The 12,970-nt window shown below is 45.2% G+C and overlaps 1 protein-coding gene across 3 annotated transcripts in view; it reads left to right on the top strand.

Annotated features, from left to right (window-relative positions):
- LHCGR (luteinizing hormone/choriogonadotropin receptor) overlaps nt 1–12,970 on the top strand; it is a 57,578-nt gene that overhangs the window by 35,611 nt on the left and 8,997 nt on the right. The window contains exons 8-10 of one of the 3 annotated variants that reach the window (XM_045787957.2): nt 4,937–5,011; nt 7,820–8,005; nt 11,251–11,331. In XM_045787957.2, the coding sequence (XP_045643913.1) occupies nt 4,937–5,011; nt 7,820–8,005; nt 11,251–11,331 (342 nt within the window). The remainder of the gene's footprint in view (nt 1–4,936; nt 5,012–7,819; nt 8,006–11,250; nt 11,332–12,970) is intronic. The other 2 variants (XM_087863374.1, XM_087863375.1) reach the window with 2 other exon arrangements.

The raw sequence follows: 12,970 nt of genomic DNA, 5'->3' as shown, positions 1-12,970 counted from the left end.
ATCTCTCAGCCTCCCTTTCTAGCCCCCTCACTCAGGTTGATGGTGTGTTAGAAGCAGCACGATTTCAGTGAAGAAATTCTTCCCCCAGCCCCACTGCAGAGAAATCGGGTAACCCCAGTTACCAGCCTAATCAGCCACAACAGGCCCTCTCACAGTCCCATCCCCCTACTGCTAAGGGGGTTATGGAGTGCATTTTTCACAGGGTGAGGAGGCCTGGTGCTTTCCCCATATCCCACCCTGGTCCCCAGAGTTCACAGCTTTAACTCAAGGAGAGCATCCCTACCAACTGCATCCTTCATTGTTCCCCACCTCTCTTTCCTTCGATGGCTCCTTTCCTGAAAGAGTGGCTCCTTCACTAAACCTCCTGGGTTGCAGCCTTTGGAACCATAACAGGTACGGAATAGGTGACAATCACCCTACAGTTGGGTATAATGAAAACTAAGAGTACCTGAAAAGCTCAACTGAAGCCAAAATTAAGGAAAACCAATGAAAAGGCTTTTATAATGAGTTGTATAAACCACAGTCTATATCAGGGCTTTTCAGACTTTAACACACATAGAATAACATGGAGACTGTTAAAACACAGATTCCTAGGCCCTACCCCCAGAGACTTTGCTTCAGTGGGCCTAGGGTAGGGCTTGAGAATTTGTAATTATGACAAGCTCACAGGAGATGCTGATGTTGCCAGTCTCAAGCTGAGCAGCATAAGTCTATACAATATACTGTTCATTTTAACTATACATATGAAGCAAAGACTCTATTATACTGATACCATGCTACAGAGCGTGGTGGTGAAGAGAACAGATCTAAGGGTCACTGACTGGGCTTCAAACCCCAATGCCAATATTTATCAGCTTGGCCTTGAGCAAGTTACTTAACCTATCCCAGCCACAGTATTCTCAGCCATGAAACAGAGCCACTAATAGGCTGGTTTTGAGGACACCCCCACCAAAATGAAAAGGTCTGTCTTGAATCCTCAGTACCTAACCCAGTGCCTCGCATAGAGTATGTGCTCATTTATTATTTATTACATTGCACAGTTCATTGACTACAAATGAACGAATGAATGATAAATAAGATTATATTTTTATGATATAGCCTGAGTCTGGCACATACCAAGTGCCCGAAAAAATGGTACCTTCCTATCGTGGAGTAAACGTTCCTTCATTTTCTTGTTGACTTGAACGTAACGAAGAGTGCACTCTAGCCAATTGAATGTTTCTGCCAAATTCAAATCGTATCCTCTCCTGGCACAGTATTTTCAGATGCCTCATTCACTCGACAAGGGTTTGCCAGGCATCAGCTGTGTTTGAAGGAACATGCTATATTTGGGGTGGAAATGAAGATGAATAAGCCCTGGTGTTTGCCCCACAAGAGCTCACAGCCTCAGAGGAAGCATCGCCAAATGGTATATAAACTGTACGCTAAGTAGTAACTAAAACAGAAGGCAAAGCATGATGCCTCCCCTGAGAGAAGCAGAGTCCTCTGGGATTTCAAAGGCAGAAGAGAAGAAAATTAGAGAAAGCCTCATGAGAGACATAGGCTTTGAACTGGGCCTAAGTCAGACAGGCAAAGAGAGAAGGAAAATGCATTCCAAGCAGAGGACAACAAAGAGAATGGCCCAGAGGAGGAAGCATGTGTTCATAGAACAGCACACAGTACCTTTTAGAAAGTTCTAGATGTGGGCTAGGGACAAAGCAGGAAGGGCCTCAGATGCCACCATGAAGAATTTGGATTCTCTTCTGTAGAAAATGAGAAGCTGTTGAAAGTTCTGGGATGCAACGTGTGAGGGGTACTTAAAGAAGGTTCATCTGTTAGCAGAAAGGACAGAAGTTGGGGGTGGGAGATGCAGGGCTAGCAACAGACATCAGGTCCCTGAATAGAGGGGTAACTGAAGGCCTTTGTGGCTGAGGTCACCCGGATGAGCGGGGAAATAAGAGAACTGAATATAAAATTGGGGGACAATAAGAGAGGAGGAAGAAGAGAAGCCAGAGCAAAAGCAAATCCAGCAGAATACTTCTAGGGGAGGTCAGGGACAACAGGACTTCAGGACAGAGGGCCTTGGTCAGCAGTGTCCCAGCTGCTTCACGGATGCCAAAATGGCTGTGAACTTCAGAAAGTCCAACTAGTCAAGATTCTGTATCTTCCATACCTCACTCTTGCAAGAAAGAGGAAACCAAGAACACAAATCAGTTTGCCAAGAATACAAATCATTTCATTCATTTATTCATTCAATAAACATTTATTAAGAATCGCCGATGTATTAGGCACACATTAGGAGCTGGGTCTTAGATGGCAGAGTGGAAAGAGTCATGAAGTTTCTCTTCTAGCAGAAGACACAGACAAAAAGACAAGTAAATAAATGAAGATATTGCAGACAGGAATATACCCAAGGAAGGAAATAACCCATTACTGAGATCTGCGAGAGTACAGGGGCTGACTGACTTTAGGTTAGGTGCCCAGGGACAGCCTCGCCAAAGACATGATATTTAGGCTGAGCCTAGAGGGTGACAAAGAGTTCACTATGGCAACAGTGAGGAGAAGTATGTCACAGGAAGAGGAAGCAGGATGTGCAAAGAAAAGAAGTTGTAAGCTCCAGGAATCTAGAGGAGGCCAGTGTGGCTGGAGGGTCATCAGCAAGGGGAAACGGATATGAGACAAACCTGGATATGAAGCAGGAGCAAATCACGCAGAACTCAGAGGGAACGGAAGAGTCTGAATTCTCTTTTACGAGGAAGGAGGCCCACGGAAGGATCCAAGCAAGGAAGGGAAAGTAGGTTTTAAAACCGCCAAGCAAATTTTCAAACTATACATTCAACCAAACTGTACATTCAACCCAGTTTCTGACACCTTCCCCATAAATGGGCCTGTCCAAAGTTGTTCAGAATAATGACACTAAAGCCCTCGAACTTCCTATTTACCAAGGCCAGACAGGATGGAAAGAAGCAGCACCAGGTTGTCCTCAGACACCTCTAGGGTTCTAAGAGTCAGTCCCTACCATTCCCAGAGCACACCACTTATGAACGTTCTGGGTGGAGTTTGGGAGTTCTCCCACTGTGCTCCAAGAGGTTATCCTACTGTGCTACTCATACCTGGAGGGCTGTGTCACTTGGGAACATGAAAGTGACCCCCAGGAAAATGTGGCAGACCAATTTATTTTTAACTGAGTTACATAATGCAGAGTTATCAGTACACAGAAAGATCTGAGTTTTAATAAAACATGTGAGATGCTCTGTCATGAAATTTGAACAATTAATTTGACCTGGCTGACATGAGGATTATTTGCTCACAGAGCCCCATTTCTATGATTTATGACCATAACAGAACATAATTAAAACAAACCAAATCAGGAAGAAGAGCCATGGAGGTTTGGAAAGGAAATTTTCTTTGATTTAGATTTTAAACAGCAGTTGACTCTGACAACCTCATCTCTTTGAAAGTGGAAACACACCCAAGGGATGGAACTGAATGAGACTGACGCACGGTGCCTTCTGATGGAAGGGCTGAGGATTTCCAAGGAAAACGCAGAGTAGAAGCATGTGGAAAACAGCCACCCAGGGAGCGAGATGCAGGGGTTTTTGCACGTTTTTTTTTTTTTTAAGATTTTATTTATTTATGTGACAGAGAGACAGCCAGCGAGAGAGGGAACACAGCAGGGGAGTGGGAGAGGAAGAAGCAGGCTGCCAGCGGAGGAGCCCGATGTGGGGCTCGATCCCAGATCGCCGGAATCACGCCCTGAGCCGAAGGCAGACGCTTAACGACTGCCCTACCCAGGCGCCCCTTTTTGCAGTTTTTAAATGGCAGGCGTGATGTGGAGACATGCGGAAAGACAATGAAGAAGATGTAGAGCCAGGAGACAAGCCAGGATGCCTAAGCATCCTGCAGGGGTTGGGGACAGCGGGTGTCGGGTATTTGTTTTGCTCTGTAACATTCTAACGGTGACGCAGAAGAATCATGCTCCCATGCTTGAACCATCACAGCATGTTCCAGAATGCTCTTTGAGGCACCACTCTTTTCTTGTAGAAAGAAAGTGCTCAAAAGAAGGCTGGCAAGCCTGAGCCCAGGGACTCCTCTCCCAGCTGCCTTGCCCACCCAGAGAGGGGCCTGGGCACGGAGACACCGGGGTCAAGGCCCAGAGAGGAGGCTGCTCGGCAGCGCCAGGCCAAGCTAGCTGTTCCTGAGCAGTTCACCCCGAGCTGCTCGGAGCCCCCGGGGACAGAAGCGTCAGGTAGCGACCGCATAGCAGCGCTTGGCCGTGCTACACCTTAACAGCAGTGGCTGTTTTGTCCCCACAACATGCCCACCTGGGGACAATCATATACCCAGCACAGGACCCCGGGCGGGGCGCGCAGGGTGTGGGGCGATTTTCTACGCAGGCCGTTCTTCCTCCCCTTTCCTACCCACGGAGAATGCATACCTGAGAGAAAAAGAGTACAATTCCCACAATGAAAGGGGTATCTTCGAATAGACGCTCCTTTTTCTTTTGAAGTCAAGTATTTGCAGACGTCAGTAAATGACTGCCAGCCAGCTCCGAGACCTGCAAGGTCAGGGCGGCTGAGCGCGGACACGAGCAGGCTGCACCTCGGACCTTCAGCCTTGAGCGCGGCCGCGGCATTTTCACCCTCGCGCAGCTGGGTGCGGCCACCTCGCTTAGCTCCAGGACAGGAGGAGGCGAGCTCGTGAAGCTGCAGGACAACACATTCTACCTGGGGGGGGGGGGGGCATTGCAGGGGAAAGGTGGAGCCACACACACACTCCAGCAACTGGATGATGTGCCCGGCCCCTGCATGTCTTTTTCCGCTTTCCCTACAGTCCCCCTTCTCCCACTAACGCTGAGCACCACGCAGGCAGGCTGCTCCACACGTGTGTCCGTGCAGCCCTGACTGGTGACACATGAAAGCGCGGACTCCACTAAGGACGCCGTCCTTCCCCACAGGGAGCTCAAGGAAAATGCCCACCTGGAGAAGATGCACAATGGAGCCTTCCGGGGGGCCACAGGACCTAGCATCTTGTGAGTACAGTGGTGCTGCCTTCCCTGCCCACCCAGGCCTGCTCAGGATGTCCAGCCACACTGTCCCCAGGCCAGTCCGTGGAGATTCAGCCTCCGCGTGTGAAAGGGCTGCCATTAACCAGTAACGCAAACTGGGAGGGCTTACGTGACGGAAATTGTCCCCATTCTAGAGCCTTGAAGTCTGAACTCAAGGTGTCAGCAGGCTCATTCCTCCTGAGGGCTGTGAAGGAGGGATCTGTTCCGGGGCCCCCCTCCTTGCTGCTGGTTGTGCCTTCTGGTTGTGACAATATAACTCTCGCATTCTCTGTGTGTACCTGTCTGTCTCTGAATGTCCCTCTTTTTATAAGGACACCAGTCATACTGGGTCTGGATTCATCCTAATGACCTCATTTTAACATGATATACCTCTGCGAAGACCTCCTGTCCAAATAAAGTCACATTCTGAGGTACTGGGGGCTTAGGACTTCCACATTTGAAATTGGGAGAGACACGATTCAATCTATAACACCAAGTATAGAGGGCTGCCCACCTGGCATCCACTCATGGACATGCGAAGGTCAAAGATCTGACTTGCCCCTGGTGCTTTGTCTGGACAGAGCTGAGCTGCTGTGTCAGCAAGCAGCAGAACCACTTTACTTCCAACCCGGCCACTGTCGACTTCTGACTGTGTCTAGTTCCCAGCCCCCACTGCTGTCAACCCCCGACTTCACCTACACACCAGCTCCTGCCAGTATCCATTCGGACTCCACTGCTTAATTCCTGCAACCATCAACCCCTGACTGTTTACCCCCTATTTCCCACCACTCAAACTTCTGACCTTCTCAACTTCCTAACCTCTGCTGCTCTCAGTCCTAACTCTCTCTCTACTCTCCACTCAACCTCCTGATTGTTGCTTCCACTACCTCATGGCTCATGCCCACTGCTTCCTCTGCTGTGTCTCAGCTTCTGCCACCCTACCCACCCCCCGGGTCCTTGTCTGTATGTCTCATATTCAGAGTATGCCAGACTCACAATCGTACAGGTTGGTTGAGACTCTGCAGTGTAGCACACCCTGTCATGGAGCTCCTAGAGCAAGCTGACTCTGACCCAGCCACTGGACAGCCAGCCAACCAGCGTTGCCTCCAGGTCAAAGTGTATGATGAAGTTAGTATGGTCACAAGACATCCTGCCTGAAAGTCCTTGCTTGAAGAGCTGCTTGGTCCACTTGCTTAGAAATGACTGTGAGAAATAGAGACACCTGCACTGTCTTGTCCAGAACAGTCTGACCAGACTAGTCTTATTTCACAAGCAGCTGTTCTCATTACACCCTTACGGTGTAAGTGGTGTCTAGAAGTGTTCCTTCCACCCACAATCCAAAAATATTTCCCCCCCGGACTTCCACTGAGACTGAAAATATATTATCAGAGATTTACTCCTTTATAATGAGCCCTTGCCTTTTCCAGAATCCTAATTTAAAATATATCCCCCCATGGGGCGCCTGGGTGGCACAGCAGTTAAGCGCCTGCCTTCGGCTCAGGGCGTGATCCCGGCGTTATGGGATCGAGCCCCACATCAGGCTCTTCAACTATGAGCCTGCTTCTTCCTCTCCCACTCCCCCTGCTTGTGTTCCCTCTCTTGCTGGCTGTCTCTATCTCTGTCAAATAAATAAAAATAAAAATTAAAAAATTAAAAAATAATAAAATATATCCCCCCAGCAAAACACATACACACACACACACACACACACACACACACACATACACACACACACAACAAAAAAACCCGCCTGCAAAGAGTTGCGTGCTCTATCCCTAACATATCCAAGATAACTCCATAAAGCAGGATGAGAGCACTGGTTACCTCAATCAACAAGGACACAAAAGCAGCAGGAGTCTGAAGCCCCTGAGGTAAATTCTGCTGTCCTGGCTGTTCCACCACTGGTCTACACTAGCTCTGTGTTGTCAAGTTCATCTATCAGTCACCTCTTGATCCCCTTCCATGTGCTGGGCACTAAGTATTGAGACAATTTCCTCAAGGGGGCTATGCTACTGGAAAAATTTCATGGGGCATCAGCAGCAACCACCTAGGAGATGGGCAAGATTTTAAAATTTCCACTGACTTGTCTTCCTCAAACTTGTTTGGATTTTTCTCGGACATTGCCTCAAGTCTAGAAAAACCAAAGAGTTTGGGACCTTGTTTACAAGACCTAAACTTTCCACACAGTTCTGTTTGCATGGCCAACTGTTTGCTTGCTTTGGACGGATGAATCCAGTTTGCCTTTAGAGAATGTGCAGTCTGCTTCCCAGGTAGATAATGGCTAAGGCCATGCAGCAGCTCTTAATAGTATAACCGGCCTGTGCTTAGTGAAAACCTACCCTGCAGGGCTTGATCAGTCAAAGACAGAGGCATCTAAAGCTCGAATATCTCCCCTCTGGGAGAGAGCACAAAAGCTGATGTCACTGCATGTGCCTGCTGTCTCATAAAGCGATAGTTATTTCATATCCGGTAAGTGGAGAAAGGGAGAGGGATGGAGAGAGGGAGAAAGGGATGTGGGGGAGGCAAGAGAAATGCTATGGCAGGTATAAGGAGTTACACTCAACCTTGAAAGGAATAATGGGGTGCATATGAGGGGGAAAAACACAGCATTGTTGTTGTTGTTTTAATTTCAATCTTAATGTGAGTAACTGAATGGAGAATTAGGGGGAAAACAAGATGGAGAAAAGATTCCTCAGAACCTGGAGCAATGCTATTATTGAGAGGAGGTTTGATTCTATGAATCAAATGTATAAAATATGTAAACAAAAAGGCTTGCTCCCTTCTATTTTTCAGGGATATTTCTTCTACCAAATTACAAGCCTTGCCTAGCTATGGGCTGGAGTCCATCCAGACACTCATTGCCACATCATCCTATTCTCTAAAAAAACTGCCATCAAGGGAAAAATTTACCAACCTCCTGGATGCCACACTGACTTACCCCAGCCATTGCTGTGCTTTTAGAAACTTGCCAACAAAAGAGTAAGTAAAAAACAAAAGGTAGAGCCTGCCAAGCTGTGGCAGAGAGAGGGAGATAGAGAGATAGGGATAGAGATTTCAAAACGGTCAACTGGTCAGCATCTTCCTGCCCCTTCACTCCCTGTTCTAGATCAGCTCCACAGCCATGGGGTCACTTTCAGAGACACAAGAAGAAAATAAGCCATCCTGTTTCCTCCTGAAAACTGATTCCAAACAGTTGATTCACCCTGCAGCTACAAGACCTTTGTAGGCTATTCTGGGCCAACAGAGTTATAACCTTAAATTAGGCTATAATTGCAGTTGCAAAATGGAGTACAAAACTGACATTGTAAAGATCAATTAGCTCTAATCCTTAATAGAGAGCATCATTTTTAAAGAAGGAGGGAAGTAGGCTCAAGAGAGTAAATTTTACCTAACGTCTTAATCTTTAATAAAAAAAAAAAAATGGACACAAAACTCTACAGAAGGCTTTTTTCTTTTTTTTAAAGCTATTTCTCTCCCACCAAGAAAACCATCTTTCATTTCAGAATAGAATCCTAGCTCCCTAAGGATTAGCTTAGTGTCGGAACAAAAAGGGCATGAGCTCCTGGCTGGTTTATGTCCAGTGGGGGCATCTTACTGTTTCCACTGATACACTGCAGTCCAGACTGGAAGGACCGCATGAGCAGGATTTCATTCTTTCCTTAAAGATTGTTTTCCAGACTTCTTTTTTGACTGAGATACATACTAATACCTTTTTTTTTACATCACAAACCAGGATACACGTCACATAGGTAACAAAACAATACATGTGTGATGCGCACATATTTTTCTTGTCTGTTTTACTCTATTTCATGTGCGTTTGTGTTTTTAATACTAGTCTTGATGCACTCTTTTGTGTTCATGACCCACTAATGGGTCACAACTCACAGCTGGGAAAACATTTGCCCTGAAGTGTTATTATGCAGGCTAAGAAGATATTCTCAATTAATTAGATGAGGTGGTAGAAGAGTGACACTAAGATGCTACTGTCTTTGTTTGGAATCAACCTATTTATAACGAGTCAACCAACACCTACTTTGTGCCTTGCAGAGGTGCATGAAGTCCTATCTGAAGTTTTCAGGTAACCTAGAAGCCAAAGCACTCGGAGAGCCATGCACCATTAACTGAGCTTCAAGGAATATTAATTGAGCACTTATCATTTCCAAACTGTGCAAAAATCTGAAGATACAAAGATAACTAAGAGCTCGTCCCACCTTCTGAGTGTCACAAACAGCTGTGTGGGGGCAACACGCAAGAGACCAATGTTTAAGGACAATACAGCAAGTGTAATGGTAGAGCTGAGAACAGAACAGAATGCTCTGGGAGCACAGAAGTTTCTAAACAGCAACGGACTTATGGAAGGCTTCCTGAGGAAGTGACTTCTGAGCTTTGGAGAAGGGGTAGGAGTTGACTAGGCAAGTGTGGGTGAAAACCATGCCAAGAAGACAAAGTAACTCGTGTGAAGGCACAAAGGCAAGAAACAGAGGATGAAAGTCCTTTGGAAAAACTGGAGCAAGATGCATTATGGGTACAGGAGGAAACAGGAAGAGGTGGGCTGTGATGGGCTCTGAGTGTCAGGCCAGGTTGTTCAGAGGATGGGGAACCACAGAAGAACTCGAAGCGAAATTACTCAGAATTGCTTGTGTAAAGTAACACTCCGGCACCTCTGGAAGATGGCTTGGAGGTGAGCAAAGCACAATACAGACAGACACTGGTTTATGATAAAGCTGATTCTGGATACCTCAACTTTTGAGGCAAAGAGGTCACATCCCTTCTGAAATTACCAGCATGTAAAAACAATAGTTCAGGGCCTTTTCATTCCAGTGAATGAAAGAGACTGCCTCTGGGTAAAAAAGGGGAGGACAGGCTTATGCAGTTGTAGGCCAGTATCAAAGTGAGATGGGAATATAGTCACACAGAGGGTATCTTGCTTGGGATTACAAACTTTAACTGACTCCCTCTGCCTCCATAAAGCTTGAAACCTTGGATGCTAGTGAGGCCAGAGAGCCTGAAGCTGGGCCAGTGGAATGCTGATGCAAACTCTGAGCCACCCCTCTGCCCTGCAGCTGCTGGGCCCGGATAATACACACAGCTGCCCAGGCAGATGGCCCCAGAGACCTCCTTGGTATCTATGATTAAAATTTCAAAACAGAGTAGATGGAACCCAGTGCTATGAGTTCAAGGCTAAAAACAACCACATTTCCTGTTAACTATAGACTGGTTCACACATAGTATCTCTAAGTGTCAGACACGAAGCCAGTATCAAACACAAACACACACACACACACACACACACACACACACACTTACACACGCATACTCTAATCCAAATTTGAGGACTTATAAGCCTGACCCAAAATAACAAGCTGATTAATTTTTGCAAGTAGGTCCAGTAGGTCAAATAGTTCTTTATTATCTACCTTCCTGCTCTGTATACAAAGTTATTTGTACAAGGAACTGTCTTGCTAATATTTGAGAAAAATATATAGAAATTTCTAGTCTCAGTTGCCTTGTGTCTCCTTCCTCCTTGGGAAAGGTTGAGTTTCTCACCGCCTTGTCTCTTTCCCTCTCTTTCTTCACCCAGTTTTCCTCTGTGCCTCACTTTGACCTCGTCTTAAGTCTATAAGTACGGATCTCTTTTAGTATCTTGATACTTCTCCCCTTTCCATTAGGCGAAACTTCTTGTAATGACGGAGGAGTAGGGAGCACGCATGTGTACTTCTGCACATAAGGAAAAAAGGCAGAAAATTCACATCATAATGTCAAGTCCAGTATCTTCAAATCCTTACAAAACAGATTTCCCAGTTAAAATTTGAAGCCATGAATTCTGAATGGTTATTTGTTCATCAAGGGCAACGTGATAAGGAGCGTGGTAAGGAACGAACCCTAATGTACCATAAAGGTGGTTTTTAATAAGTGGTGGAAAATCCATGATTCAACATGACCAATTGAGGCTTTTTCATCTCTAGAGCCCACACAAACCATTTAGCATTCAGGAGCATTTTATCTAAGCTGGAAGCACTCTAATGACAACTCTGAAGCCTCTACTCTCTCTCCAGGAAATGTTTCAGTTAGGACAATGGTGCAGAACATGACTGGTATAATAGGTAAAGAATTTGGATGAATAAAGCATAAATAGACATGATCATGTTTAGTTTAAAGACCAAAAGCTCAACTGCTCTTTTTAAAAAAAAAAAAAAAAAAAAAAAAAACCTCTTTTCTTTCAGGCAGAATTTTTCATTTTCCATTTTTGAAAACTTTTCCAAACAATGTGAAAGCACAGCAAGGAGACCAATTAATGAAACGCTGTAAGTATTTGCATGCAAAGAAACTCAGGAAGCCATGTCTCATTCTATGTGCACCTTATTATCAGTGCCAAGGGTTTTCTTCTGATAAGAGTCTTCATTGGGGGGATGTTTGCAAAGCACTTTTTAATAGATTTAAAATGGGAATTTTTTCTTTGCAAGTGGCATCCAGTTGATCAGACATCTCTTTTAACCGGTAAAAAACCAAAACAAAAAAAGAAAACCTTCTATAAAAAATGTATCTGTGTGTTCGTTCTACAGTTAAATGCTCCTCAGAAATTAAAATTTTATTTGCAGGTATTTTGAGGTCACTAAGGGCTTGTTTAAATGAATTTGTAGGAATTTTCACTAGTCAGTGGTCAGCATTCCACAAAGATTAACTGATTGCAGATACGTCTTCTAGAAGTAGCCACTTCCCTTCAGAAAGACTCCGACCTCTTTGACCACTATGCTCCGGAGCTTAAAATTATTCAACCTCAATGCTATCACTAACATACACTGGATGGGAGCTCCATTTCTATTCTACTGACTGATTTTTTTAACATTTTTCCTGGTTCCTTGGCATTTCACATACGTTCAAATGTAAAAGAGCATGCCTCAAAAGATAATCCCAGTGTCCCTATGCCACATTTACTGTGATTTATAAGTCTTATTATTCCCCCATGTGTCCTTCAGGCTACAAAACCAGATGCCCCTCTAAGACACCTTGCCATTCTCCATTCCCTCTTCATCTTTTTTTTTCTTTTCTTTTGTTTTTTTTTTTTTTTTTTTCCATCAATCTGCAAGTTATATAGAGGCAGCAGGGTGGTATGATGGAAGGACCCTGGGCTTTGGGGCTTCTCAGAGTTGGACATGAATCCTTGGCAGTGATGTTCCTGTAACACTGGGTATCCCTGGATAATACTTACCTTTTTTGAGACATTTGGCTTTCAGAACCATGAGAATGAAGGGGGTTGTTAAAGAAATTGACAGCATCTGGGGTACATTAGAAATATCATACTCTGTATCCTTCTTTTCTCTTTCATTTAGCTCCAACACCAAGTGTATTCCAATGTTCCTTTTCCTCATCATTCCTGCTCTTGTCTCGATATTCTGTCAGTCACCTTCTCTGTAACTCTTTTGTAACCTATGGCTTTTTTCCTCATCAACAGGAAACACTTCTGGCTATAGTCAACGGTAGCATCAAGGGGTAGTTTGCGGGGATGGGAGACTTAAGCCCACTCTCAATAATCCTCATCAGCCCCACCACAAGCCTTCCCAAATAAGTTTGCTATGCTAACGCTACTTTAAAACAAATCCCCTAATCTCCAATATCCCCAAAACTACATGAAATTTGTACATAATCTAGGTAAAAAGAATGTGCTCCCTGTGAAATCCCCTTCCCCCTTCCTACAACCTTGCTATTCCTAAATCCCTGGACTTTAGAAATTCTACAGCCAGCCACTAATCCTTACCTACTTTCGCCAAGATATCAGTGGCCTTGCTGTTACAGCTGGCCCCATCATTCTCCTACAGTTCCCATCTTTTCTCCTGTCTTTGTTCATTGTGACTGGAGTGGCCTCTCCATCCTCAGACCCAGTGATGTAGGCCTATATGAGTCCATTCATACCCTTCAGTACTAAAGACAGCTCCCTGCTGGCTT

The sequence above is a fragment of the Ursus americanus genome, chromosome 7 (genome assembly GCF_024610735.1).
Source record: "Ursus americanus isolate L20-20 chromosome 7, mUrsAme1.1.p, whole genome shotgun sequence".
NCBI classification, from domain to species: domain Eukaryota; kingdom Metazoa; phylum Chordata; class Mammalia; order Carnivora; family Ursidae; genus Ursus; species Ursus americanus.
This window is presented reverse-complemented; position numbering and strand designations above follow the sequence as displayed.